The 26,766-nt window shown below is 50.8% G+C and overlaps 1 protein-coding gene across 1 annotated transcript in view; it reads right to left on the minus strand.

Moving 5' to 3' along the window:
• ALX4 (ALX homeobox 4) overlaps window positions 1-26,766 on the minus strand; it is a 44,472-nt gene that overhangs the window by 3,542 nt on the left and 14,164 nt on the right. Inside the window, exons 2-3 of the mRNA XM_026091857.1 lie at window positions 8,102-8,412; window positions 9-137 (exon numbers count right to left, since the gene is read on the minus strand). Coding sequence (XP_025947642.1) covers window positions 9-137; window positions 8,102-8,412 — 440 coding nt within the window. The remainder of the gene's footprint in view (window positions 1-8; window positions 138-8,101; window positions 8,413-26,766) is intronic.

Here is a 26,766-nt window from a genome sequence, read left to right on the forward strand (position 1 = left end):
GCGCTCACCTGGGCGTAGTTCTCGGCGCGGGTGAGCAGGGGCAGCTCGTAGGCGGTGGAGAAGTGGGTGCGGACCTGCTGCATCTGGCCAAACCGCTCCCGCTTGCGCCACTTGGCTCGCCGGTTCTGAAACCAGACCTGGGGGAGAAGGCGACAGGGGGCCGTGAGGAGGGCGAGYGGGGCCCCGTCAGCCCTGGGGAGCCTGCTGGCGCCCGCGCACCTCACAGGCCTCGCTGGGCATCCGGACATCTCGTCCAACCCCCCCTGCTCAGGCAGGGTCACCTAGAGCACGTTACACAGGATTGCGTCCAGGAGGGTTTTGAACATCTCCGGAGAAGGAGACTCCACCACCTCTCTGGGCAACCTGTGCCAGTGCTCTGTCACCCTCACAGTGAAGAAGTTTTTCCTCATGTTCAGATGGAAATTCCTGGGGCTTGAACCCTGATTATGACAATGCCATCAGCTTGAGAACTTATCACTGACCTCTCTGCCTTGTTTTTCTTAACTATTAAAAAAAAAAAAAAGTGGGACAACGTTCCCTTCTTAGACCCAGGAAATGGCAAGTGCACTTCTACAGAGTTGCACATCCTGTAATTTACACCCAGTTTTCTTTGCAGGGTTTGTAGTCCTCTGCTTCACACTCATTTGTTCAGATCCCTTCAAGGCAGAGGAAACACCAAAACTCTGGTTCTGCTCTTATTTTTAGTAGCTTGACATCAGTGTGGATTATTGCACTGTTGTCAGCACCATTGCTCCTGATTTGCATCAGTATAAGAGAGATCAGAGCCTGGCCCAGTGTCTTCAAAGCCTCTTGAAGCTTGTGAGTCAGGGAAACACATCAATCAAGAGCTGCTTTGAAGGCCCGGAGAGATGCATGCGATCACCAGGCGCTGGGTTGTGAAGGTCACGCCAGTGCATGAAAGAAGCAGCCCAAGAGCCTCTCGTTTCTGCTTTGAGTTTTGCACGGTGACTCAGGGAGGAAGGGGGGGGCACCGCTAACTGACAGCTCGGCTTGGCAGCGCCTCACCGGGGCCGGAGGGGCAGCTCTGCTCCTCGCGGGCAGCTGCTGAAACCAGACACTGCTCTGGATGTCTGGAGAGGATAGCTGGGGCGAGCGGGTCGCTCAGCCCAGGGAGGGGCGGCAGGCTGGGTTTCAGGGACAGGAGAGGGGTGGCATTTGCCTGAGATGGCCAGACCCAAAGCAGCAGCCTGACACTACCCACCCCCAGCCAAAATATCAACARCCCAGGGAGGATTTGCAGACAGTGCACTGAAAGCCACAGAAGAGCCCCAAAACTATCGCCAGCGAGGGCGCACAGCGCATGAAGCACGTCCTGCTGGAGCAGGTCTGATGCCCCAGGCATCTGTCTGCTCTCCTTCTCCCTCCTCTTGGCACAGCCATGGCAGCCCAGCTGCAGGCCAGTCCCAGGGCTGGCCACGCTCACGCCGCTTTGATCTGCAGGCTCAAAGTTAGCGGTGGTGACCCGGCTCATGCGCAGCGCAGGGGCCCCGCTGTGCACGGAGGGGCAGGAGCAGGTAGGGAGCATGGTGTGGGCCTGGGACCAACATGTGCCAGGCATGCGCGGCCTTCCCCCCGCGCAGCGAATGGGACAAAAACGCAGGCTCCCACGGCAATGCCCTGCTTTGTGGGTGTCACTGGCAAAGGCGTCAAAGTGGGGCTCGTGCCATGGGACTCCGCATTTCGCCCCCCTCGGGTGGCGCTGCGGCATCCCCCGAGGCCTCAGGGATCTCCCGGGCATGGAGGGCTGAGGGGCACCAGAGGGTTTTCTCCTCTGCCGTTCGTGCGGGCACTGAATTCAACTGGTGCTAGCAAAAGCAAAAAAACCTGTAGACTGGTGGTTCCCAAATTGTAATCTCCATGCTACTGGGGGGATTTGCCTGTGGCAAATCAGCCACAGAGCCATGTCAAGCTGAAAATGAAAAGTGTGTGCAGTCAAGAGCTGATGATGATGCCTGGGGCACTCGAGAAGCTGTGGGGGCTGGCAGTGATCTTCTGATCCAAAACACTTGCAACAAGTTTTGGACCACTCTTTCAAATTATCTTTTCTCCTCTGACCTGGGCTGCTTGGCATCTTATGGCGGGGGTACTCCAGTCCTCTACAGTGGCAGGGCAGGCAGGGCAATGTATAACTCAAGGATGTCAGCAGAAAACCAACTAATTTTAAGTCTTTGTTGGCTTCCTCAATCTTAGAAGACACTGCTTTTAGAAAGCAAATATAACGAAAGCCCATTTTCTTTTCATTGCAAGTCACCTTTAGTCAAGGGATGCTGCTGTGAGAGGGCAATGCGACAGGAGAGAGTGCAGCACTTGGTGCAGTGTGTCCTCTGGGGTCAGGATGGGGTATTTCATGCAGGAATAAGCAGTCCTTGTGGGCTGCATCTCACTGTTAACAGCTAGAGTGGGAGTGTAGGCTAATGCCATGTGTTTGACTCCTGCAGACAATGCTTTGATAAGGCCTGATGTACCAAATCAGTCCTATAAAAATCTACAAAACAGAAAATGTTTCATGTCTCGATAAACATGCAGCCATATGCTGGTACCCAAATCCATATGCACGCACATCTGACATGCTGCGGCAGGGTGGGAGGCTGAACCAAAGTAAGGGGGAGCCTCCGCGYGCCATCCCTGCTGCTGCCCTGCCGCTCGGCTGCTGCCGCCGGCTTGCCCCTGCCTCCCATATAACCCCGCACCCGGCTCCGGTGGGTCTGAGCCGGGCCTCATCCAGGACACTTTGGCCTTTGCTGGATGCCCAGGGAGGGCACAGGAATTGCACCATTACTTTTGTCCTTCCTCCAAGTTAAAAAAAAAAAACACGTTATTTCTCTGCCTGACCGAAGCTGAGATGGGAGAGGCTGGCCCGTGGGGCACCCAGCGCCCAGCTCGTGGGGGTGGGGGCTGGCTATGGGTCTCCGTCCTGCTGCGGGGGGAGCTGCCCCGCTCAACCCTGTGCCCCACTGCTCCTGCCAGCCCCACTGCCAYCTCCCGCTGCCCCAACCCATCTGTCTGTCTGTCTCCAAGACCCCGTCCCCCTGTTAAAGGCCAGGCTGTCTCCCCTTCTCCCGGAGATGGCCACAGGCCCTTCGCTCCCCAGCCTGCAAGAACAGAGCCAGAATTCATCCTCGAGCGCTGAAACTGGACACCATTTTATCAGTGGCCTGGAATGGGAAATTGGAGCCTGGGATGAGAGAATTGAATAACTTGAGCTTGTTTTCATTTCATGTTTAATTTCCTGCAGGCTTAGCTCAGTCTTTCCGCTCCTTCCACCAGCCTCCCAGGGTTTTATGGGGGAAAAGGGATCAAGATATATTACTTCTTGCTTTGCTTTGCTTTTTTTTTTTTTTCTTTCCCTTTTTTTCCAAGGCAATGATTTTGCTACAGCAGAGTTTGACATTTCCCTCTCACTTTCAAGCCCCTGCCACATCACAGGGTCACTGGTGAAAAGATTTTCATTAACAGCTCCAGCAGTCGTATGGCTGGCACTGGAGGGGCTTGGCTGGAGGGGTTATATTGCCTGGACGCGAAGCCTCCTTCCACCCCTGTCCCTTTCTGCCCTGGCCCAGAGGGGAGGCAGAGCTGCTGACGGCCCAAGGACAGGATGACATGGGCTTGGGGACGTGCATGTGCGTTGCACGTGTGAATACACACGTATGTGTCCAGCATGTCCTGCTTCTGCAGTGCCACGTGCAGTGGCATCAGCACCCATCGCTGAGTGCACTCTGGTGCTGGGGGGAGGCGAGGGGGGTCTGCAGGGACCAGGGGACAGCTATCACCCTGGCACATGCCCCAGGGGAGCCTGCAGYGCACCCCAACCAGCTCGGGGCCGACGAGACGTGCATGTCGGGGAGGCCCAGGAGGGCACCACGGAGGTGCAGGGCAGGGCACCGGCCCCGGAGGCAGAGCTGGCAGCCTGGCTGTGCTGAGTCGGTGAGTCTGGCTGGTTTCCGTTGCCTGGAGCGGAGCAGAGCTGCTGCTGCTGCTCCTTGGCAGCGAGGAGAGAGGTGGGAGAGGCTGGACATGGAGGGAAGCCTGCCAGGAGCTACCCTGTGCCTCCCACCTTCCCCTTCCCTGCCGTCCTGCCCTGGCTCTACCCCCTCCCTGGAAAGCTGCTGCTGCCCTCCGTGGCTCCGCAGAGGCTCAGGCAGCTGCTCCTGCCCTGCAGGAGCCCTTTCTGGATCTGTGGAGGGTCTCTGCAGCCCAACATGATGAAGAGGAGGAGAAAGGAACAAAATATACACCCGGCGTAGGACCTGCTCTGCCGCTGCGCAGGACTTACTTACTGACGGCTTGCACTTCTGAAAACTGGAACGTGCCACAGCTTAACAGGTACTTTTCAACAAGGCGCCAGGTTGCGGGGGGGCAGGCAGGGGACACTGTGCATTGCATTGCAGGGGGAATTAGCCTTAATATCTTCAGACTCCAGCAATGAGGGTTGGAAACCAACGCAGGCAGAGAAATGGTCTCTCCTGCAGCTGGAGAGGGGCCAGGCTGTGGGATGCTCTCTCGAGGCACTCCACCGCAGTGCTCTGCCCATGCCATGGCCTGTGCTCTGCCCATGGCTGGGGTGAACACTTCTCCAGGCACTGGGCTCTGTAGCAGCTAGTTCACTAGTGAAGTGTGAGCTCAGGAAGGGAAGGAAAGACCCAGAGTTGCCCTGTGTCTGTCTGCCTCCCCATCAGAACCTGCCTGCAGCCTGGGGGCTGGCTGCACTCCTCAGGGTGACAAACTTGGCCAGAGAGGAGCTGGTCCAGCCCAAAGTTGGCTTGGCTACAGGAGGGAGCATCACATCTCAAATCTGCTCGGTGCATCTCCTTCCCACCRCTCTGCTTTGCTAAGATCACCCTAAGTCCATCCATTATATTATCCCATGACACCATCCACATGTTAGAGGCTGCACCTTCCTTGGTGCTCCTAGAGCTCACCTCAAAGCCCATGGAGATACAATGTATGCCCCCAAACACCCAGACACCAGCCACAGCCCTTGCTGGGCTGGTGGAGCTTGTCTGAGTACATAGCTACGATTTGGCTTGTAGTAGGAAAGAAATGAAAGGGCTCATGGTGTATGTGTTTTCTGCTGTGATTTCTGCCCTCTGCTTTGATCCTGGTTTGTACCTTGGTCCTTGCAGTAGGTGTTTGCTTAGCCAATGGTCTACTTAGTGGCTTGCCCTGTGCCTACTTCTCCCTGCCTGCTCTTTGGCTATGAACTGGTGCTCTCTGGGCTGTGGTCCACCTTTCCCTGAAGCAGTTCTGGAACAGGGAGGCCTCCATGGAGCAAAGCTGGCCAGGGAGGTGGGAAGCCAGAGCAAGGCATAAACCGGCTGTAACAAAACCTAGAGCTGGAGACAGGAGCTAGGATGGTTTGCTAAGGCCCTGGCCCCAAAAGCCTTCCATGTGGAGAGCACAGCCTCATGCAGTCCCCAGCCCTTGCCACCCCACATCTGGCAGGTGCTGCCTGGGCTTGCCAAACAGGCACCGACAGCTCTGGGGTGGGTGCAGAGCGTGGCAGCTGTGGCCGCCCACACTGGACACACAGCTGGTTGTCTCACCTCACCCCCTGCCCTGAGTGCAGCCCTGTTTGTCTGGAGCATTTCCACAGGAGAAGGCAGCTTCCTTGTGCTCCTTGGCCTGAGCTTAACCAAGGAGCATGGCCTAGGTCCCTGCCCTGCGGTTGTGCAGCCAAGAAATGGAAAGAAAATGCATTCTGGTCCTAGAGCTGTCTGTATGTTTTGCTTAATAACAATTTAATGCAAACTGTGGAAACATGGACCTGCAGTAGACCCGAGCTCACTAGTTATTGCTTTCCAGTGATGTGAAGKCTGTATTTCCAGCACTAGTGTGGCAGGCCTTCATCAGGGGCTGGTGGCTGGCTGTCTAGCCCATAGCCTGATGCATGGGGGTCTTTCCTGGCTGGGGTGGTATAAATCCCGACAGCAGTGTAATCAGATCTATCACCTTTGGGTAAGTACTTGAACAACCAGGCTACTTACGCAAGTAGTTCAGCTATTCTGTTATACAACCACTGTCATCATCATCTTAAGCGAGACATGTGAGCCAGTTGTCTGCCCTTCTGGGATGATTTGAACAAGTGAGAGCGGGGAAGCTGCTCTGAGCTGTCAGTGGCGGTCTCCACTGGGCACTTATCCCAGGACCAGGTGAAATCCCCAGGCTGTGGACCTGCAAGTCACCTGTGCCTCCCCACATCCCTCGTGACAAGAGCGAAGCCATGGCCCTTCAGCTTAAGTACCTGTGTCCTTTTGTTCAGCTCGAAGGAGAGCCTTGGCAGGAGCAGCCTTTTAACCTGCCAGCAGGCTGGGCTCAGTCCAGCAGGCAGTGGAGCTCCAATGCAGCTCTGCACATTACTCCTACTGCAGTGTTTACAGTGCTGCCACTCATTCTGCAAGTGATTAAATGGTAACCAAAAGGTTTGAGCAACAGCAGGTAGTTCCCAGAATCCTCCATGCTGAATGTGAGCAATCATTTCCCCCCAGTGTTATCCAGTGGTAACATAGGGAATAAAAACACCTAAGACCATGGCTCATATGTAACAAATTTGTGAATCACATCTGCCTTCCCTGACCTGGCTCTGCTAGACAGTCCCACACTCTGGCTGAGACATGCTAGCTGCATATCCTGGCTCGGAGGCAAGCAGGAAGAGCTCGCTACCCTCCAGCACCTCATTCTCATTCCTGAGCAACAGGAATTTCATGCATTGTGAAGCTGGTAACTTGATGCTGTGTCTGGCATCCCAGGAGACTCCATTAGCACTTGTGATGTGTCCCTGGGAAATCAAGGGCTGCATCGAGCGGCAGAAGTAAATAGCTGACATTTGCAGAGATGCCCATCCCGCGGTGCTCAGCACGCTAGGCACTGGACCAGTGGGAATTTCTGCTGAAATGCAGCCATGTCCGGCATGAAGAGAAACAGCTGTGGGGAAGAGCACAGCAGCCTTGCAAACCACTTTAGGCAAGCAGACAAGAAAAATCCTGTAGCCAGTTGAAACTGGAAGTAAATGTACAGATTAAAAAGGACTTATGCAAGGATGCTGGCCTGATTGTTGTAACTGTTTGCAAAAACTGCTTGCAAAGCTTAGARCAGAGGAAAAACTGGGCTGCCTGTAACCTGGGCGTCTTCCTAGTGTAAGAGATACAGTCAGATGCCTCCATACTCCAGCTATCCTTGATGCTAACACAAATCCCAGGGGTGGTGATCTGATGAATGCCAGAATATAGAGGTCACAGGATTAGCTAACTGGAGAATTAGATCCTAAGGTTCAGTGGGACCTCTGATGGCTATCAAAGCATGAGATATGGAGGTCTGCTCCAAGAAATAGTGCTTTTTTTTTGAAAATGCTTCTGAGTTCTGCCAGGCCTTTAGTTTATTATTGACTCAGAGGAAAGAGCACCACTCAGAGAATCACTGAATACGTCCTGTGGAGTTTGGCTTCGCCAAAGCCCAGACCTCACTTTTCTAGTGTGTGAGAGCTGGCAGCTTTGCAGGTCAAGGTAGTGAGACTGTGGCATGGCTGTCTGACTCTCCTGCTCCTTTCAGGGTGGTGGCCATACCTTTTTGCTCCAGAGCAGTAGAGTTCATGCACTGTCTCAGTGCCTCCTTATCCAACCAGGCAGCAAAACCTATCTCACCTAACGAACAAGTGTCCCCTGCCAGTTCTTCTGAAGAAAAGTCATTTTGTGACAGCTTTGTTTAGGGTGACAGTGAGGCTTACCTCCCACACTGTCCCATTAGCTTAAAGACAAGAGCCATCTCTATGAACCTTGAAGCTTGGGACACCAGCCCCAAATAAAGGAGCTGGCACTAGTTTCAGACAAAGATGTACCTCCTCATCCTGTCCCTACACCTTGGTGTGTTGATGCCTTCAGCACAGAAGAGGCATGCTAGCCTGTGGCTTGGGCTCTGGGCACAACTCAGTTGCCTGCAGGTTGTGGTGAGGTTGTAGGTGATCTCAGGCAGAGCAAGGGACAATGAATCTGCAAGGTTCATGAGTTTGCTCCCAGAGATCTGGAAAGCACCAGTTTGTTTGCAGAATTGCCCACCCTTATGCCTAACCCCAGAGCTTCCCCCTTACCTGTACTCGAGCCTCAGTGAGGTCTGTCCTCATGGCTAGCTGCTCCCTTGCATAGACATCTGGGTAGTGGGTCTTCTGGAAGACCTTCTCCAGTTCCTCCAGCTGGTAACTAGTGAAGGTGGTGCGGTTCCTCCGCTTTTTGCCCTTGTTGCTCTCTGAGTCGGCCTTGTCCATGGGGCTGGGGAGGTCAGTGCTGGCCCTGTCCTGGGGAACTTTCACCCCGGCCTCCTTCACACTGAGGTAGCTGTTGTCCATTCCCGAAGGGTCGGAGCTTGACTGCAAGTCGGCCTCTCCCAAACTGCTCTCTTTACCTATTTGGGTGGGAGAGAGGAGAGAGGAGGGCAGGGAGAAGGTTTGAGGAAACAAGGATGGAGAGGAAGAGAGAGAGAAGGAAATGGATGTAAATCTTATGACCAATTAATCGGTTTGGGCAGGACCGTCAACAACAGGAAAAGAAAATACTTTCACAGAATAAGATGGTGATGATGAGCAGGGATGGGGAAAACGAGAGACTGATGATGCCACCCTGGGGCAGCAGCAGCCCCCAGTATCTGGGGCTGSCTGGCAGCCCTCTGTGCCTGGGAGGGCAGAGGCGAGGGATGAGCGTTTCCTGCCCAGCAGCAGGCAGGGGAGAGCAGGAGCACAGCTCCTGCTGTGTTTGGCTGGGGCTCTCGGGGCCATCTGGAGGAGAAGCGCAAAGCTGGGCTCCTGCAGCTGCGGAATCTGCTGGGAGCTGGGCAGATCTAGCGCTGAATCAGCCCAGGCTCGGCCGATCCCTCCTGGACTAACTGCGAACAGAGTTTGGCTCCAGAATGGAAAGTTCCCAGAGTTGGAGAGTGCCGGGAGCTGAGCTTCAGGGTTTGTGCATGTTTCTGGCTGTGCTTTATTTAAGAGAGGAGATGGCTCTTTTTCAGGGCAGGCTGATCAAAGCCATACCAGCGCCATTACACCTGCCTGGCCAGGCTGTGCTTTGGGGAGGGGAAGGGCCAGCTCGGGATGCTCCCCTCCAGTCCATGCTCTGAGAGCTGGTCAGTTGACATGAACATCACTGCAGTCCTGACGTGGCCCTTGGGAGTGAGGCGTCTGAGTGCCTTGCATGCTCTCGTGCACATGCCCCAACAGCACCCTCCTGCTCCCTCCTTCAGCGTCCCATTTTCCACAGACAGGGCTGAATCACACAAAAGACTACGGCTCTTGATCCTGGCCACAGAAGGGGTCCGTGAAGATGCAGAGGGCCAAGTCCGGGCCCCAGAGGACAGTCCCCATCACCCAGCCACCTATATTCCCTTGCTGCATAACATGAGCTTCTAGGAAAAACAAGGGCAAACAACAGGAATGTGTCATGCTCAGTGAGATCTGTTTTTTGACCATGCATCGCCATGTAGCAGTGGCATGTCAGCAGGCAGCATTTACACCTGTGCAACTCAGAGGACAAGGGCATTGCGGCTTCTCCTTGCTCTCCACTGCAGTCAATCCACGCAGTGGGCTTTCCCCAACCTGCCCTCTTTCCCAGTCTGCAGCAGGAATCTGCATGGGAGCTGTGGCTGGATGGCAGCTGGCCAGGCCAGCCCACCACCTGGACTGGGGGCTGCAATGACCAGCACGCAGACAGCCTGCCCGGCCATGTGCTGCACAGCTGTGCAGCACATGTGGCTGCATTTCTGCCTGGGATTTTGGGACAAAAAACATGGTAGCCCCACTGCAGAGTTTAACTTTGAGCCTCTGTGCTCAGCTCCTAAAAGTTCCAGAAGGAAAGAGCGCAGTAGTACTTTCCATCTTTGGTCTCCTAACTGATCCAAGATCATGTCAATTGGCTAGTCTCTTTTTTTTAAATTTTACTTTAATAATCTATTTTTAAATGTTCTCAGTCCAGGAATCAGACTTTCTGGGAAACAACACCAACATCTAGTGAATCTCCCTATTGGGAGATTTCCCTCAGGAATCTTCCATAGCATCATATCCAAGCTCATCAATGCTAGCTCAGGCATCTTAGCCTCTGTCTTTGGAAATCCCCATTTTTTCCAGCACTCATTCCTTGTTACACTAACATTGTTACACTTAATTTCTTATTTATTACATCTTACAATCATCTTAATTATTTATTGCTTTTTCTGATACCTTTCTCTCAGGCTTTTGAGGAGAATCCCTGTAAAGCTCTGCCTCAAGACCCTCTTTGCTTTGATCCTTAGGAACATTTTCCCAAGATTTTTGCTTTTATGGGGTTGGGACCAATATCCAGGACAACGACTAATATCCTTTCTCCTTTCTATAGTCCACACTGTCTGCAGTCCTGACCTGCTTTGGGTTCTCCATGGGGAATCCAAGCTCTTTGAGGAACCAGCCTTTTTAAAATGTGTTCAAAGAGTGCCTACTCAAATGGGACTCGATGCCACAAGCTGGGTAAATTGTATGCTCTGGCATGATATTTATTATTTTTAACAGTAATCATAATAGTTCCAGAAAATCTACAGAAACTGGCTACTGCAGATGTGAGTCAGTAGAGATGGAGTAATAAATAAATAAATAAATAAATGTATTTCACAAATTTTCTTCCTTCTTTCTCTTTCTCTCCTTCTTTCTTTCTTTCTGTCAGGGAGGTCAGGCAGCTCTCTCCCATGTCTTGGTGGTGACTGCCCCCCTAACACCCAGGCTCCCTGTGATTCCAGTAGCAGAAAACACAAAATCTGAAGCCTTTCCTCAGGAGCTCCTCTGCTGCTCCTTAGCTACCCACATGGCTCAGCTAGCTGTGGGACAGGGTTTGGGTTCAAACACAACTTTGTGTCACATTGTGAGGTGCATCTGGTTGCTACTGTTTGTGGCAAATCCTGTTCACAGGAGGGAAATCATCTCAAAAAAGGGGAAAAGTCCATGAAAAAAAAGACTTACTTACACAAGGGAAGTGCCTGCACTGAGGCATATGTGCCGTGGGAGGCCACCCGATTCATAATGGGATTGAGGATTAACTCATGCCCTCAACTGGTACCGCCTCGTCCTCCCCTGAGCACTGCATCTGGTGCGGCACTCCCTGAGACCTTCGCTGTAGGGCTTTAAAGTGACCAGAGCTCCCTATTAACCGTGGTTTTACTACCACCTACAGCAGGGACCCCTTGTGTTCCCCAAGAGGGCGGTCACCCTTGGGCTTGAGGTCCTTCAGCATCTCCACTGCCTTGGCAGGGTGTCAGGCACCCTCAACATACATAAACAGAAAGAGCTAAGGCTCTGAGCTGCGAGGCTGAAACACTGGCCAGACCAGCAGTCCAGTGGCCCCAGGGCTCCCTCTCCCAGCTGAGGCYGTGCTCAGTGGGTGCAGGCTATGGGAGCGCTAGGCAGAGCTCCCCTCCGGCCACCAAGGTCTCCATGGGGCAACCCTTGTGGGCAGGTGTGTGAGCATGGCCCTACAAGACAAAGTGTCCAGACAGCCCTGATGAAGGGAACACTGCGATGAATGCTTACTAGGCAGCCTCAGTCGCCAGCGATCAGTCCTAGCAGGGCTCATCTCAGGCACGTGCATCAGAGCAATGGAAGAGCTGCCAGCGGCGTCCGCCAACCCCTGCCACATGACCACATGGCTCCTCTCCTCTCCTGGGGCAGTGGGCAGGTGGGCAGAAGCTCAGTCCTTCTCACAGCAACTACGGCAGGGCTGGAAAAACACACACGCACCCCCCCACACACACATGCACGCAGATGAGCTCTGGGTCTGATCTAATTTCATTGACTGCATAACATAAACTGCAGCTGGGAGCTGGGCCCAGGGCTTTCAGCAAAGATATTTATCTCTGCTGCAAGCAATCAGCCCTGACTAACAAACAGCTCCCTTACGCAAGCCATGGGTGTGGGCAGCATGTGGGGTGTCCCTAGCTGGGGGCAYGCTGCCTCGCTGACGTCAGTCTGGAGTCCACTTTGCCAGATCGGCAACGCTCGCTTTATGTCCCCACACTCCAGCCCTTTATTAGCTGTCTCTGTTTAAAAAGAAATTCATCTTTCCAGACACGGAGGACTGCGTATTCTTGTGTTAGCTGGGGGGTTCCCATGTTAAATACAGGCCCTGCTCTCCCTTCCCTGTGAGTCCCATTTTTCTTGCCTGGCTGGAAGCTGCCAGGTGACAACTTAGAAACCACCTGAGGAGCTCATAGGATTTGTCCTGGGACCTCACTGCTCCCCCAACTGTTTTTCCTCTTCATTTTGCTAATGTTCCTGTTTTAGCACCTCACTTTTCTTTGCCAAGCCTGGCCAGAAGGACAGGTGCTATTTTCAGTGTGACAGCTCTCACCTCGTGACACGTGAGATGGGTCAGTGCTGCCAGCTGCAGATTTAGAGGTGGGGATGGCGAGGCATGGGCAGGGATCAGGATGTTTGGGAAGTCASGAGCTCAGCTCAGGAGAGCCCTGCCTCCTCACTGCCCACCACCTTCTTGAAGCACATCCTAGGGTGCTTGGTAGCCAGCAAAGCCCGACCATTTCTGCAAAGTATCAGCCAGGGATTTGGACTGGCTAAGCCCAAAAGCATCCCTCAGGCCAACAAGGAGACATCCGCGGGCCATTAAGGACAATCATACCCCAAGAAAACTGGCCAAGGTTGCAATGTGCTTTCTGTAGATAATCGGAGGCCAAGACTCACTGTACCCTCTCGCATGCCCTTCCTGGGGCAGGAGCAGCACCTAGAGCAGGATTAGATGATTAAAGTGTAGATTAAAGCCATGGTAGTGCTCACAGAAGGACACTGAGAGCTAAGCCTGCCAACCGATTTGCATTCCCAGCTCTGCCAGAGCATCCTGCCAGTTGCATGCCTGTGCCACACTTCCCTCACCTGCAAATGGAGTCCCACATCTCTATTAGCTGGTAAACAGGTCCCTGCATCAGAACGGCTGCAGAGCATCTGGGACCCATCATGATGTGCTGAAGCGGGCCCTGCTGCTTTCTGGGCACAGAAAAATTAGGGAGGGCATGTACCCCCCCCCACCCTACGCCATGCAAGCAGCCCCCCAGCTGGGGCTCAAGGGTCCCAGGCACCCAAAAGGGTCAGCRGTGCAAGCACCCAAAGCTGCTCTGTGCCTGGTGGGAGGGTGCGCGCACTCTGAAGTGACATGGCCGCAAATGTGCTGCTTCCCCATGCTGCAAAAGGTGCCTCCAGGGACCAGGGCTCGGCTGAGCCCTATGGCATGCCTTGGCAGCAGTTCCCATTAGAGAGGCAGTGAACACTACATTTATCTTCTCCTGCCCATGTTTCGGGTGCATGTAGTTGAGAGAAGAAAAATCAAGGAGGATAAGCATGAAGACAGGTAAAAACAACTGCCCCTGAAATCCAAGGGCTGCTTGATGATTGCACTGCTGGCAGTGGGGTCATGCTACAAGAGGCATAAACTCCTTTATCTCCAGCTTCTGTGGGCACCAGCAGAGATTAGCTGTCTCCACAAAAGGGGAGCAGGAGCAGGAACAGTGGATAGTTCCTGTAGCAAAGCTATCTGCAAGCCTTGGGAAGGGATGGAGGGCTGGACTCACTGAATATGGATGGTGGTGTATAGAGGGGATGGGGGTGCATCTACTCTCAACAGAGCATCAAGAGAGGTAACTGCTCATTCCCTAGGAACGGGATCGCCTGACCTCAAAACAGTCATGCTAAATGCTGGAGTGAAGCAAATTGCGTACATCTGCATATAGATATGCCCAGACTTCCTGTAACTAGAGATGGCCTCAAAGTTTCAACGTAAAGTTTGGGGTGTCTGTTTCTAATCAAACCTAGAGAGACCTTGAGATACATATTTTGAAGATCTCCATGACAAGGAGGCAATGTGAGCATCATTATACCCTTACAAGACCCATAGGACTTGGTTTGGTGCTCCTTCACTCACCCCTTCCTTGCCTGGAGCGGCAGTAAAAGGAGGATATTTAAAGTCTTCCCAAGCTGACACCCTGCTCTCCCAGTGCCTCAGGTGCTGGTGGGGGTGGACCACCGGCACTGCTGAGACCTTCCTGGAGTCACCCTGTATCAGTCAGCAGGGGGCAGGGGCAGCCCATGACAGCTGGACACACAGGTCTCAAACGTCATCGTGCTGGTCTGCTGGGTGGCCCGCAGGCAGGCAGGTTTCACAGAGAGCTTCTCCTCCCCTCGCGGTGCCCATGGGAGGCTCAGTGCTGCAGCTGGTGCCTTCCCCCCTGTGGCCGGCTGCTCTACCAAGAGGAGTTTTTCAGCTGCAGGGATGCGCACCAGGAATATACCCGTCCTCTAGCAGAGGATCTCTGGTGCCTCAGGTAATGGCTCGTGAGGATCCCTAGCTGTTCACTGGGAGAGGAGATGCCTGTCTGATCCTACCCACATTTGTCCTGTGGACCCTACTGAGGGAGAGGGATGGGGTGAAGGACATACAGACCACCCTTTGCCTTTAGGTGTCCCTGCAGCCCCAGGGGCCAGCTCTGGTCATGGACATGTAGCACACTGCTCTGCCAACTCCGCTCCTGCAGGCAACAGGCTTTTTAACCACCTCATCACAAGGTTTGCATTAACAATTCATATCTACTTTGTACCCAACAGCCACTATTTTGGGAGGGTGATGAAGTAAAATCTTCTCTACGAATAATCTTATCTATCAAATTTAACTCAGAGCTAATTCGGCTTGACACATCATGGCCGGGGAGAGTGGAACATTTCACACATAGAAAGCAACATTGGGCTCGGTTTGAAATGATGTGTCCCCTACCAGCGCAATGCCAGTCACTGAGGCTGGCCAGTGGTGGCTGATCCACTTTGGAAGTGCGTGCAGCGACGCGTGGCTGCTGGGGGATGCTGGAGCCCCGGCCGCTCTGGGCTGTCTCCCTGCTCCCTTGCGAAATGTTGCAGCGGCCATCTGCCTTCCCGCCAGGTTACAAACACAGCGATTCTCTCCCCGTTCGTGCCCGGATCTCTCTGGCCTCGTACATTGGCCATTTCATGGTGCCTCTCCTTGCCTGCACAGCTGTGATCTGACTCTTACTTTTCATAGCAATAATGCAGTTTTTATTTTCTAACTCTCTGTTACAGATATTTAGGAGGGCTTCTTAAATCCAGTCCTGGCTCTTAATGCCATTCTCTCAACTGCTGCTTAAATACAAATGCTAAATTTTCCCAAGATATTGTTTGGGCTGTGTATTCTGGATTTCTTACCAAGGAAGAGTTGCACTACCAGTCCAGCCAGCACACCTCCAGGACTTGGCCAGCTGTAGTAACCTTATCCAGTCCTTGTGATCTTGCCCCAAAAACATGCTGAAGCTATTATACTTTTTCCCAAATTATCTGCTGCAGCCTTCTACCTCCTGTCTGTCATTGCAGTCAAGAAGTTGACACACAGCTATCATTTAAAAGCCAAACCACTTTTTGGGTTATATAGGATAAAATGGAATGGCTGGATTTTAGGCATACAAAAGCCCAAATTCTTCAGTTTATTCCTACTCAGAGAGTGAACATCCTTGTAGGCTGCAGATGTAAAGAAGAATTTAAAGATGAGGAGAGGACCCAGAATTTCATGGCTGAATTTGGCATCACCAATTTTACTAGGAATGATAGGATATTTAATCATACCTTCCCTCTTGGGCCCAAGTGGACCATGACATTAAACAGCATTCATTTCTAAAATGCAGCCATCCCCAGGGTGTTTAACTGCACTGCTCTGCCATAAGCAGAAAGGCTACATTAACTGTCTAAAACTGCGGGAGGAGATAGGCTGAGTGCGCAGCTGAAGTTAGATGTTAGGAGATGGTCCGTCGCCTGCAGAAGGGCCCAGCACTGCCACGAGGCACTGCTGCTTTGGGCTGATACTTCTGCAGGAGACATGCTGGGTTCTTGAGCTCTCTAGAAAATGAGAAGACTTTGAGAATGACCCGGAACTTGGTGCTGCTSTCCCATCTGCTGGCTTTAATCGCCAAGTGACAGACATGTCACCTTCAATTTGCCACATGCAAAAATGATCCCCTACAGGTAGCCAGAAGAGGAGGTGGCCTGTGCCCCATGTTTGCTTTTGGTTAGCTCCATCCATGCAGGAGAAACTAATGTGAGCCAAGGGGCTAGAGGAAGAAACAAGTCACTGGAGGCAGTTTGGTGCATCACCTTGGAGGCAACCAGGTTCCTGAAAGACAGGGACAAAAATCGGCTCCTGTCCTTGCCTGTCTCGTAGCCGGGCACACTGCTGGGTGTCCGGCTCCTTTGCCAGCGCAGCAGCTGGGGACAGCAGCAAGGGGTTTAGCCTGGAGGTCAGTAGGAGGGCAATGGATCCGTTAAGGGTGTGACTTTTCAGTTTGTCTTGGGGTCCTTAAACTGCTTTAAGAGGTCCACTGTCACTAGCTAAGAAGAGCGAGGCCACTGGGATCCAATTTTGCTATATAAGGATGTGTACTTGTAGAAAATGATTAGGAGTCCACAAATCAAAAAGGAACAAAAAACCCACAAGACTAGATAAGAGGGGAGATTTTCACAGCCTGGGAGTTGCACCATACAGGACTGGAGCACCCTCAGTGGGAGCTCCAGGATGATTTTGACTGACTCCTAACTTGAAGCACTGAGTGGCAGATTGCAAGTATGTGGCTAAAACTGGACACTTCCCAAGGAGTCAAAACTGCCTTAGTCCTGGCTGCACGTGGGCCCTCTTGTGCCCGGCTGGTTGTATTTTGCTCAAATAATCACTGGGTGGATTTCAGAATAGGGAGTCTGATAAAGGTTACTAGTGCTGCTGAGAAGTTTGCAGCACAGCAGCCCTTGGGGGAGTTTGCATGTGTGCATGCACATGCACGTGTGTGTGTGTGTGTGTGTGTGTGTGTGTGTGTGTTATTTCTTTGTGGAAGTTGGTGTTTTTCTTGCTTTTTTTCTGAACTATCTTTTTTTCCCCATAAAAACAACTTCTTTCAAGGGCACATACTGCTTTATTTTCTGATTACCTGAATTAACACATCCTGTGGCTACTTGGGGAGAGCTCAGCGTCACCTGCATAAATGCAACATGTATTGCTTGCTCCTGCTTCATGATATTTAAAAGACACTAAAATAACTCACTTTCATATAAATAAATCAATTCCAAAAGCTCTGAGGAGAAGCTGTGGCTAGAGTGAAAGGGCACAGTTTATGCCCCAAATTCTTCTTCATGTGGCATGTTCATTGGAACAGCAAGAAAGCACTGGCTAGCAAATTTTGAAGGCATAAAAATTCTTCTAGCAACCTGCTGTCATTGAGACTCACTTCCTGCCTCCCAGAATGCAATATCAGAGAAAGAGAAAGAGCRAGAAGGAGTGAGAAAATATATTGCCATCGTCTCCACTCGAAGAAAACAGGACTGCTCGGTTGTGTATCATGGCCTCTTCACTACTGAAGACGAAAGGAAACTATGGTTTACTCCAAATATTGTGGAGCTGGGGATCTTAGCTGTCTTGGAAGAACCCAGGAATTTCTCAGTGACCTGGTTCTTTCCTCTCTCACACCTGAAGGTCTTCAGTGGCAGCAGCCGATGACACAGTTCCTTGGAGCTGTGCTCCGCCGTGCCAGCGTCGGCCACAAGATGGCATTTTAAATGACAGCCGAGAGAGGTGACAGTCACCCCTGTGCAGCAGAGTGACAGCCAGACCCTGASAGATCCGCACAGCAGCCCCACGCTTAGGCCGCATGGTGGTCAGCTAACCGGTTTTGAGTGCACCCTGCCCACTCTGGATTACGTGCAAAATCCTGCTCAAAAATATGATAGTTAAGATAGGTTAGCTACTGCATTTTAAAATGACACTTTTATTTTCCACTGTATGCATGCTACAAACAGCTGGGAAATACTTGTGGCTTTTGTGCTGTGACCCACTTCTTTGCCTAAAGTTGTGTGTGTGCACCAAAAGCCACCTAGCACCTTTGCACTGAGGTACCACCAGTGCTTGTCTGCCAAGGAAGATGGATGTGGATAAGGCAGGCAAGGATCAGTGGGGGTCTTGAAAGGACTTTCAGTTTCCTTTTGGCTCTGAATTTGATACCTTTTGAATAAGCAGTCTCCTCCTTCCAAAGCAATCATGTGTAGCATTTCCATGGCCATGTCCATCTGAGGATCTCAGCTTGTCTCAAGTCCCTCAGAAACAGCTCCTCATGGTGGTGCAGTGTGAGCACCTAATTGCTCTTGACTGAAACAGGAGTTGGGCACCTGAATACCCCTGAAGACCTGAGCAAGTACTGAATAAGACAAAATACAGGAGCTCTTAAAAAAAACTGAGCGTCATTAATATAGAACGAAGTATTGAGTGCGGTTGGCTAAGTCATAGACTTGTGCCTACACACCTGCCTGTAGCCATTTATGAGAAGTTAAGTCCAAAAATGCCCACAGATCCCGTCTTGGTTAAATGAAACGCAGAACTGACAGGTCCTGTGCTGCTTGCTGAAGTGTTTTTTTCTACACAGACAGCCACCTAAGCAGCTTGTCATTTTGTATGCCCCAATGCCATGAACCAACGTGGTGTCTCTGTCCCATTCCACTCTGAGCTGAATGTCACTAATGGGCCATCAGCATCCAGGGGAGTATCTGCCCTGTCCATCTTTCTGTCTCATTTCGGTTCCTCCCTGGCTGTGTTTCCTTTAGAAAATCTGGATACTGTGAGGTTGCTCTTCTCCTATTTGGAAGTTATCTCTAGCACAGTTGCAAGAGGATAGTTTTTAAGGTAGCCAGTATGCAACAGCCCTCCCTGCTCCAAGGCTTTACAAAATTGGGACCTGTATCTGCCACAGCGAAATGTTGCACTTGGCTAGCATGCCGGGGACTGCTGGGCTGATGGCAGCTGTGCATTCAGCACACGTGGAAACACTGTGAATTTTTCAGATGTGAGTGGTACATGAGGGTGATGCAGGGCACAGGGCTAAACTCTGACTCTGAAGGAAAGAGCATAAGCCTCCCCATCAGATGCAGATTTACACATTTATCTTAGCCTCTCCCTTTGGCCACTGCAAGGAACTGAAAAGATCTCTTGCCTGAGCGCTGTAAGACAGAAAGTGGGCTCTTTCCTGCAAGCTGCCAGCTCCTCCAGAGCTTTGCCCTGGGAGCAGTGAGCACCTCTGCCTTCCCCACCACATCCCCAGCCATTTCCCTGCACCGCCTCGCCAAGGCCAGGCACTGGGCAAGCTGCGAGTCTGCTCTGTCAGGGTGAGATGGAGGCGTGAGCCACACGTGTAACCTAAACGTGGGTCCYGCTGCATATTTCCTGCCATGCTAACTCCACAAGGCAACGCCAGCCCTTGCTTATGACAGTGGATATAAATCAGCCATCTAGTTGCAGAGAGAAATCGGCGAAGCTCCTTCTCAGCCAGGGTGCAAGGCTGGCAAAGCAAAACCACCTCAAGGGATTTGAGCCTTGCTCTGATGTCTGATTGTGGCACAGTTTATTTCCTTGATGCCAGCTTTGAGAGTGATTCACCCCATCATATGTGCCCGTGCCTGCCCAGACAGCGTCCGCACGGTCGGTCTGTCTGTCTGTCTATGTCCCTCTGTCTGTCTGCTTTAGCAGGGGAGCTGCTGCACAGCAGTGGCAGGAGTGCATTGCTGAAGTTCAGCTGCCTCCCAGAGGTGACTTTAAGTTGCCTGTTTTGTGCTGCTAGTAACACGGCTGAAACTGTAACCTAAACTAACAGGCAGAGCAAATGGGCAGAAGGAAGGAGATCAGAGCCATTTTGTCATGAGCTGAGCAAGGGCTCAGCTGCCTTCGCATTAGGGAGTCCTGGTTCAAATTAGCGACAGACGAACTTCAAAAGCCTTGCAGACACTGTCCAGAGAGGCATTGAAATGGGGTACGCCTGGCTGCAGCCTAGCCACGCTACGGCCCTAATCCAGCAAAGCACTTCATCATATGTGCAACACTGGACTACTCTTATGCTTAAAGTTAAGCAAAGGCTTATGTGCTGCAGACTGGCAGTCAGACAAGCCCCAACAGATCCTCCCAGCACAGCTCTTATGCTAATTGTAGTGATTCCTGATTCAGGCCCCAAACACCCCAGCGGAGAAGAGTTGGGGATGTTGAGTCTGGGTGAGATGCTGAATCTGCCCCAGTTCTAGTCAAGAACAGCATGTCTCAGGAGAATTTGGGTGCTACTGGTTTCACTTGGAAACTGGAAAGCATGAGTGATGGGAAAATGAAATAAAAACAGAAAACACCCAGACTTGGCTGAACTTTGCTGAACCACAGAAAAGCTTGAGTCTGAGTGTTGGGCCAAAGTTGGCCCATGCTCTTTAACCAAATAGTTCTGCCGCTCTTCAGTTTTATATAGCTGATTAGTAAAGAAAGGCACAGACAAGGGAAGAAAAACATTCAGCCTTTACCAAACATGCCTGTTCTTGGAAGCACAGCTAAAACTTATTTCCATTCTGACTACACATTGCAAAACTCAAGGCCAGCCAGGTCTGGGAATTGCTAATGTTCCTATGAGCACTAGGCTTTTATAAGCCTCCAGAAAGAAATTAGGCTACCCAGACCCGCCAATTCAGTCACTGGGGCTGGGAGACAGACTGGCAGTAGGTTTTAGTAGCAGATAGAAAAAGGGCAGCACAAACACAAACTGAAGCAAAAAGCGACGTAAGCAAAATTGGAACTTGCCAACCAAGAATGAAGACAAAACAGCAAAGGGCAGATTTGGCAGCGGCAGGCTGTCTCCCCTGGCCCCCTCCTCCCTCCATTGCTCAGGTCATCTCTCGCGAACGAGCTCCCCGGCAGCGACAGTGGCAGTGGCCAGGGCACCCCGTCCCCATGCCCAGCCGCCCCGTGCTTCCTCTGCCCACCCTGCTCCCCAGACAATATTGTTCTGAATTTCTATCTGTGAAACATGTCCTTACTGTGACCCGCAGAATGTGTGTACTTTAGCTAGGRAGAAAGAAGGAAATAAAGAAAAATCAGTCTGAGACTGATGTGCTTGGAAACTCCAATTGCCCCTTACACAGTCTAAACAAATATTTATTTAAATTACTCAGAATGCCCCAGTCTTTTTATATGTATCCCAAAAGAGTGTCATAAAACATCTACAAAAAGGACTCCATTAGCCTCTGCTGCCCTGAGTTAGAGGAACATATTTCACCTCCAGTTAAATTGAAGTTTAATAAACTCTCAGCCTCTGTAGGATCCCTCCAGCCCCCCTCCAGCTAGTCCTCCCCTGCCCCAACCTTGCTCCAGAACCTGCGTACAACGTCGGCATTCGCCGTGAGCAGTGGCYGCCAAGACGAGAGGCTCATTAGCCCTCCTCTGGCCTGTGATCGCAGCAGCAGAGCACCTGAGCGTGCTCAATAAATCACCTCTCTAAGTGGCTGCTACAATCTCACACCTTTCATTTTTTTCTGTTGGGGTCGTGAGGAGGAGGGGAAGGATCTTTGAAGCTCTCCCCTGTTTTTCTTCTGCCCCAAAGTCTAATCACCAGCTTAATATGCTTTTATCTATGAAGGATTAGCTCCACAACCTTTGTACCACAGCAGGAGAGGGTGCATGTTCCGTAAGGGAGTCAGGTGCAGTCCACCTCTTTTGAATGATACCAACCAGTGATGTAAGTCACTGTGCTAAAAAACAAACAAACAAACAAAAAAAAAACAAAAAAAAGGAAAATCCTGCTTCACAATTTAAACGCAGAATTTTTTCATCCAAAAAAGTATGTATGTGCAGTTCAATAATCTCCTCTTAATAAAGTTTTGCCAGCTGATCAAGGAGCAGAAATGATACCACATGACTTGGCCAATTACTCTCAAGAGACATTTGTGCAGGAGTCCAAGCACATGGTTCACAAAGAAAAGGGATGAAAATGATTTACAGAAGCAGCGAGGCAAAGGTTTATTGATAATGAGGCACTCAGAGGAAATGGGATGAATGTGCCTAAAATTCCTTTGGTAAATGAATAATGAATAGTATTCACAGCTGACACAACTTACGTTTTTCATTTTGAGTAGTGAATAGCAAGACAGGGTGAATGACAGTTATCAAGAAACAAAACAAAAATTAGGTAGTACTGAACAAGGAAAACATCAACAAAAGTGTGCTCTTACTTGTGAAAGAGGAGCAGTGAATTGCTCCAAGGGTAAATGGTTCATGTCAAATGATTCAGAGTGCTACACCCTCCGAGGCCTGAATAGGGGGATTTTATTCCACTTGAAGACTAACTTCTTCAGCTTGCAACATGCTTAATTGTCACCAGGGAAAAAAAAAAGAAAAGAAAAAAGTAAGCCTGCATGAGCCAAGAGAGTTTGACTTTTATATTCCTCTCCACTTTTTTGGCTTAATTCTCCCCCCAGATTCCCCATCCCCATGTAAGCTGGGCTCCCGCAGCCTCCCACCCATACTGCGCTTGCTCTCCAGCAGTTTGGCTGTGCCACCGAAGGCACGTGGAGTCTGGCCACTGCCTTTGGGGTGACTGGATCAGACCAGGAGCAGATCTCTCACCAGCACATGCAGCACTGAATTCCTTTAAAAAGCCACTCCGGGATCCAATTTTTCTGGGAAAGACTGCCCCACAGACAACGTTTGCACCTCATATGGCTGCGGCTGGCAGGGTAGCCATACCCGGGCTGGTACGGCTCCACCAGCGCTGACGGACCACAGCCATCTCTGTCTGCTGGGATTGATGCCCTCCTGGCTTGGCACCCAGGCTGCACTTAACTCATGGACCAGATAGGTCCACAGGACACAAGATGGTARGCGGCAAGAGCACTGTCTCTGAGGAGCTTTTGTGCCTTTCCTCTTTTTTCTTCCCTAATATGCTCCTTGCTTCCTAGGTCTTCAGATCATATATCAGGGAAGGCTGCACAGCTGCTTGGCTGTGAGCACGCCCCATGCTGCGCCCATGGCCCCCTTGCCTTAGCTCCYGTTGGGTAGGGCCTGGGGACAAGGACAAAAAGCCGCAGGCAGCTAGGCTGAGCTGATTAGGTGAGCACTGAGCAGGTGTTGCTGAGGAGAGGCATCCGGCTTTGGGCGGTGTGCGGCAGTGCTAAGGCATCCTTTTGACTCCTGGCACGCAAAACGGGGGGCTGAGGAGCTGGGAATACACTGTGGCACTAATGATGTCAGCAGCATGGCGTGGACAGGACAAGAAATAGGAATTGATGCAGTTGCCATCCCCCCAGCGCTCTGGTGACGGCTCACATTCACCTGCCTGGCTCCCTGGGTGTGCAGAGGTGCTCGGGGGGCACACAGCCGTGGGGGGTGTTTGATAGGGCCCCAATTAGGGGGCTCGGGCAGGCTGTGCCTGTGTGTGAAGCAAGACCCAGCCCAGATGAGGACGGTGGGCGTGCATGTGTGAGCTCTTGGCTCTTCCTTCCCATGGGAGAAGCCAAAGGAYGTGACACAGTGGTTGCGGATCCACCTCTAATCTGGCCACAGTGCTAAATCTTTGGGCAGGAGCTGATAAAAGTAGGCAAATCAGAGGAGAAACTCTACCTGGTGAACAGCTCTGTGTTTCTCCTCATTGTTCAGTGTGAGCGCGAGCCTTATTCACTGTGTGGCACCTGCACCCAGTGCCAGCAGTGTCCCCAGGCTCCCCATAGCAGTCACCCAAGCTGCATCTGAGCGTCCCAAGGAGATGCCTGCACTTCTGGTCACAGTGACCCTGGCGAGATGAGGCACTGCTATTGCTCACATTGTGCAGATGGCAAACTGAGACAGGGAGCCACCAGGCACAGAGCAAGCAGTCTGAGATACCTAAGCCTGGTTTTTAAAGAGTACTTAGCATTACATAATAGTTTTACATGTTGGAGATGAAAGCTGTAGTGGCCTCAGCTATGCTGTGAGTGCTCAACAGCTCTGTGAGCTAGAAATCAAGAGGGCCACACGGGCACCCTCAAATTGAAGAGCACAGAGCTGGTGACCACCTGGGACAAGTCCAAGTGGGCACAACAGTGACTGCACAGCCTGTCTGAGGGAGGCCTGCTTTGCTGCAGTGGATGCCCTGACGCTGGCTCAACAGGCTGTGCCAACAGCAGGGACCGCCGGACCAGGAGGCACCCGAGTCTGCGCAGGTGGCCCTGGGAGACTTGCACTGTCTCAAAGTACTTTTAGCTTCAATGCTGCTCAGATGCCCTGAACCATGCAGTAACCTCCCAGGACCTTCATATCTTTGTCATGCAGTCCCAACCTCCTCTTCAATCTGATAAATGGCCTCAGTTTTCCCCTTCCCAGTCTTTTGACCAAGCTTCTGCCATATCCAGATTTCTTATCTCAGCATTCTGTTTCTTCCCTCGATAAGGCATTTTTGCATCTGTATTTAAATCAGCGTGCTCCCTACATTGCCTAGAATTAAGGAAGGCTGAGACCATCCCTTGGAGTAAATGGCCACTGCAATTTGAGTGAGTTCAGACCTGGATGGAAACATGCCCAGAGCATGTAAAATCTGCAGTGTGAAAATCAAAGCTGTCTCTACTGAGCAAGTGGGAACTATAACTTCTTAAGGCTTGTTCTTGGACGATTTTTCACAGGAAAGAAAAGAAGCACATTTCTTACCCAAAACCTAGCTTCACTGTGAGTCTGACATTCTTGTTCCAAAGCACAGTGCACCAGAACTTCTGAAAAAAGATACTGTCAGATTTTTCTAATGCGGAGAAAACAAAAATATAATTAGTTTTAGCTACGTTCTTGGAAACAGCTTTAATTGCTTTAGATGAACTTTAAAAAAAAAATAGTATTATAAAAAGAGCCAGAGACAAACAACTGCTGTGGGAGTTTTTAGCCCAAATCGTTAACTTTGATGAAGTTAGAAGCAACTGGAGACAGGAGTCTGGTGGGAAGTGCCAGACAGTAGATACAAACAGCACTGACTCTAGTAATGCACCTCCTAAAAGAAAACAAAAATCATGGATTTTGAAAACAGAGAAGCTCCTGGAACACCACTAGTTCTCAGCAGAAGTGGATGATTAAGTGAAAGATGATGACCATGAAAATCAGCTTATATTAAAAACTATCCAGGGTAGGATYATATTGACACGAGTGACAGCAAATGTCAAATAAACATTAACAAATATTCACAAAAATCATTTTTAGGAACTTGTGAAAAGGAATATTTGCCCCAGCAACCTAATTCTGCCAATAATGCCCATCCAATCAGGGAATAGAGATGACTCCATGTGACCTTATCTCATGTATCCACCGTGTATCTACCCTCAACCCACCAGTGCCAATCACCTCTTGGCTGCCTAATTCTTGAACCACTTGACACACACGCACACACACTCTGACTAAAGATTACTCACAAACATTGCTGTGCCAATAATCCTGCATCTCTGACAGACCTTGAAAAAAATCATATCTTGTTCACAGGTGATTTGCAAACGCAGCATGAGTTTAGCACTTTCCTCCTGCCCCTCTTTCCTCCAACGTATTCCCTTAGGGGAGCCCTTGATTTTGCAGATTTCTGATCTACCTGTGGGCAACTTTGTGTTGACACAGTCTCCCTAGGCTTGGGAGGGCTCTGTCTGGAGAAGAAGCCATCCCAACATCCCAGCCAGCACTTTGGGCTGTGTATGTTGCCTTTTCTAGAAGAGTGAGAAACAACCAGAAGGTCTTAATGGTACCTGGAAAGAGCCCCTGCAAGCAGGATGTGTGTTTGTTTGGCCTAGGGGGAAAAGTAAAATACACGATCAAAATTTATGGGCTGGAACCAATATGTGTTGAAAGCACTAGTCCAAAAGATACTAACTGTTTCAAAGTTTCCTAGCTGAGAGTAAGCAAGACCCTTTTTTACCCATTTCCTCTTCCTCAGTTCTTTAGAAATAGGCCTGTCTGCAGGGGTCTGGAAAGAATGAAATTCGGGAAGAAGAATGGCTAAACACTTCAGTTTCCAGTGTCTGAGSGTTCCTGGCATTCACCACAGGGAATAGGAGGGGGCCACTAGGCATTGGCTGGGCCGCCACTTCCTGAACTGTCCCCAGCACTCCAGCTCCACGAGGAATGTCTGCAAGGAAAGCTGCCGGGGGCTGCAGTGGGCTGCCTTTTCCTTCCTTCTCATTTCAAACTAGGATTCCCACACCAGTGTCTTCTCAGATTTACTAGCGCACTGAACATTTGGGTCATAATTCTGCAGAATTCACAAGAGGCGAACATGCCTGCATGGGAATGTGTGATTTCTGATGCAACTCATTTTGTTCATGAGACTCTCAGAAGAAGATATACAGTCAGATATAAATAATGATTCTCCTAACTACAAAAATCCTTCAGTGAAAACAGTTATAAGGCTGTAGATTGGAACAAGCCAGGATTTTAGAGCCAAGTTTTTAGTGCTTCAAGAAACTGTGGAGGTTCTCCATTGTAAAGAAGGGGTCAGAGAGCCCCATTGCTGGGCCTGCTTGTGCAGAGGGGCTTATCTGGAAGTAGGAATAATGTGAATATTCGCAGTTAATGATGTCCTGTGTATTCCAAAGCGAAGATTCAACTTCCTGAATCAGCTTAAATCAAACCGTTATTCCTCATAGACACCTCCTACAGCAGATGAAGCTAGGGCTTATAAAGAGGGATAGCAGGCTTGCTATACAGTCCAATTTGCTGAAAGTGTAGTACATACTGGTCTAAATAAACTTCCCCTGTAAATAAGACCTTTGTAAAATAACTCCCAGATGAGAGAGATTTTGTGTGTGTATCTTCGTGAAGAACGTGCTCTGAGCTAAAGAGAAAAGAAAATCTTAGTGCCTCCATGTCCTAGCAGCAACCTGTAGCCATGATGTTCAGATACTGTAAT

This window comes from Apteryx rowi, unplaced genomic scaffold (assembly GCF_003343035.1).
Source record: "Apteryx rowi isolate R43461 unplaced genomic scaffold, aptRow1 scaffold_122, whole genome shotgun sequence".
In the NCBI taxonomy this organism is placed as follows: Eukaryota; Metazoa; Chordata; class Aves; order Apterygiformes; family Apterygidae; genus Apteryx; species Apteryx rowi.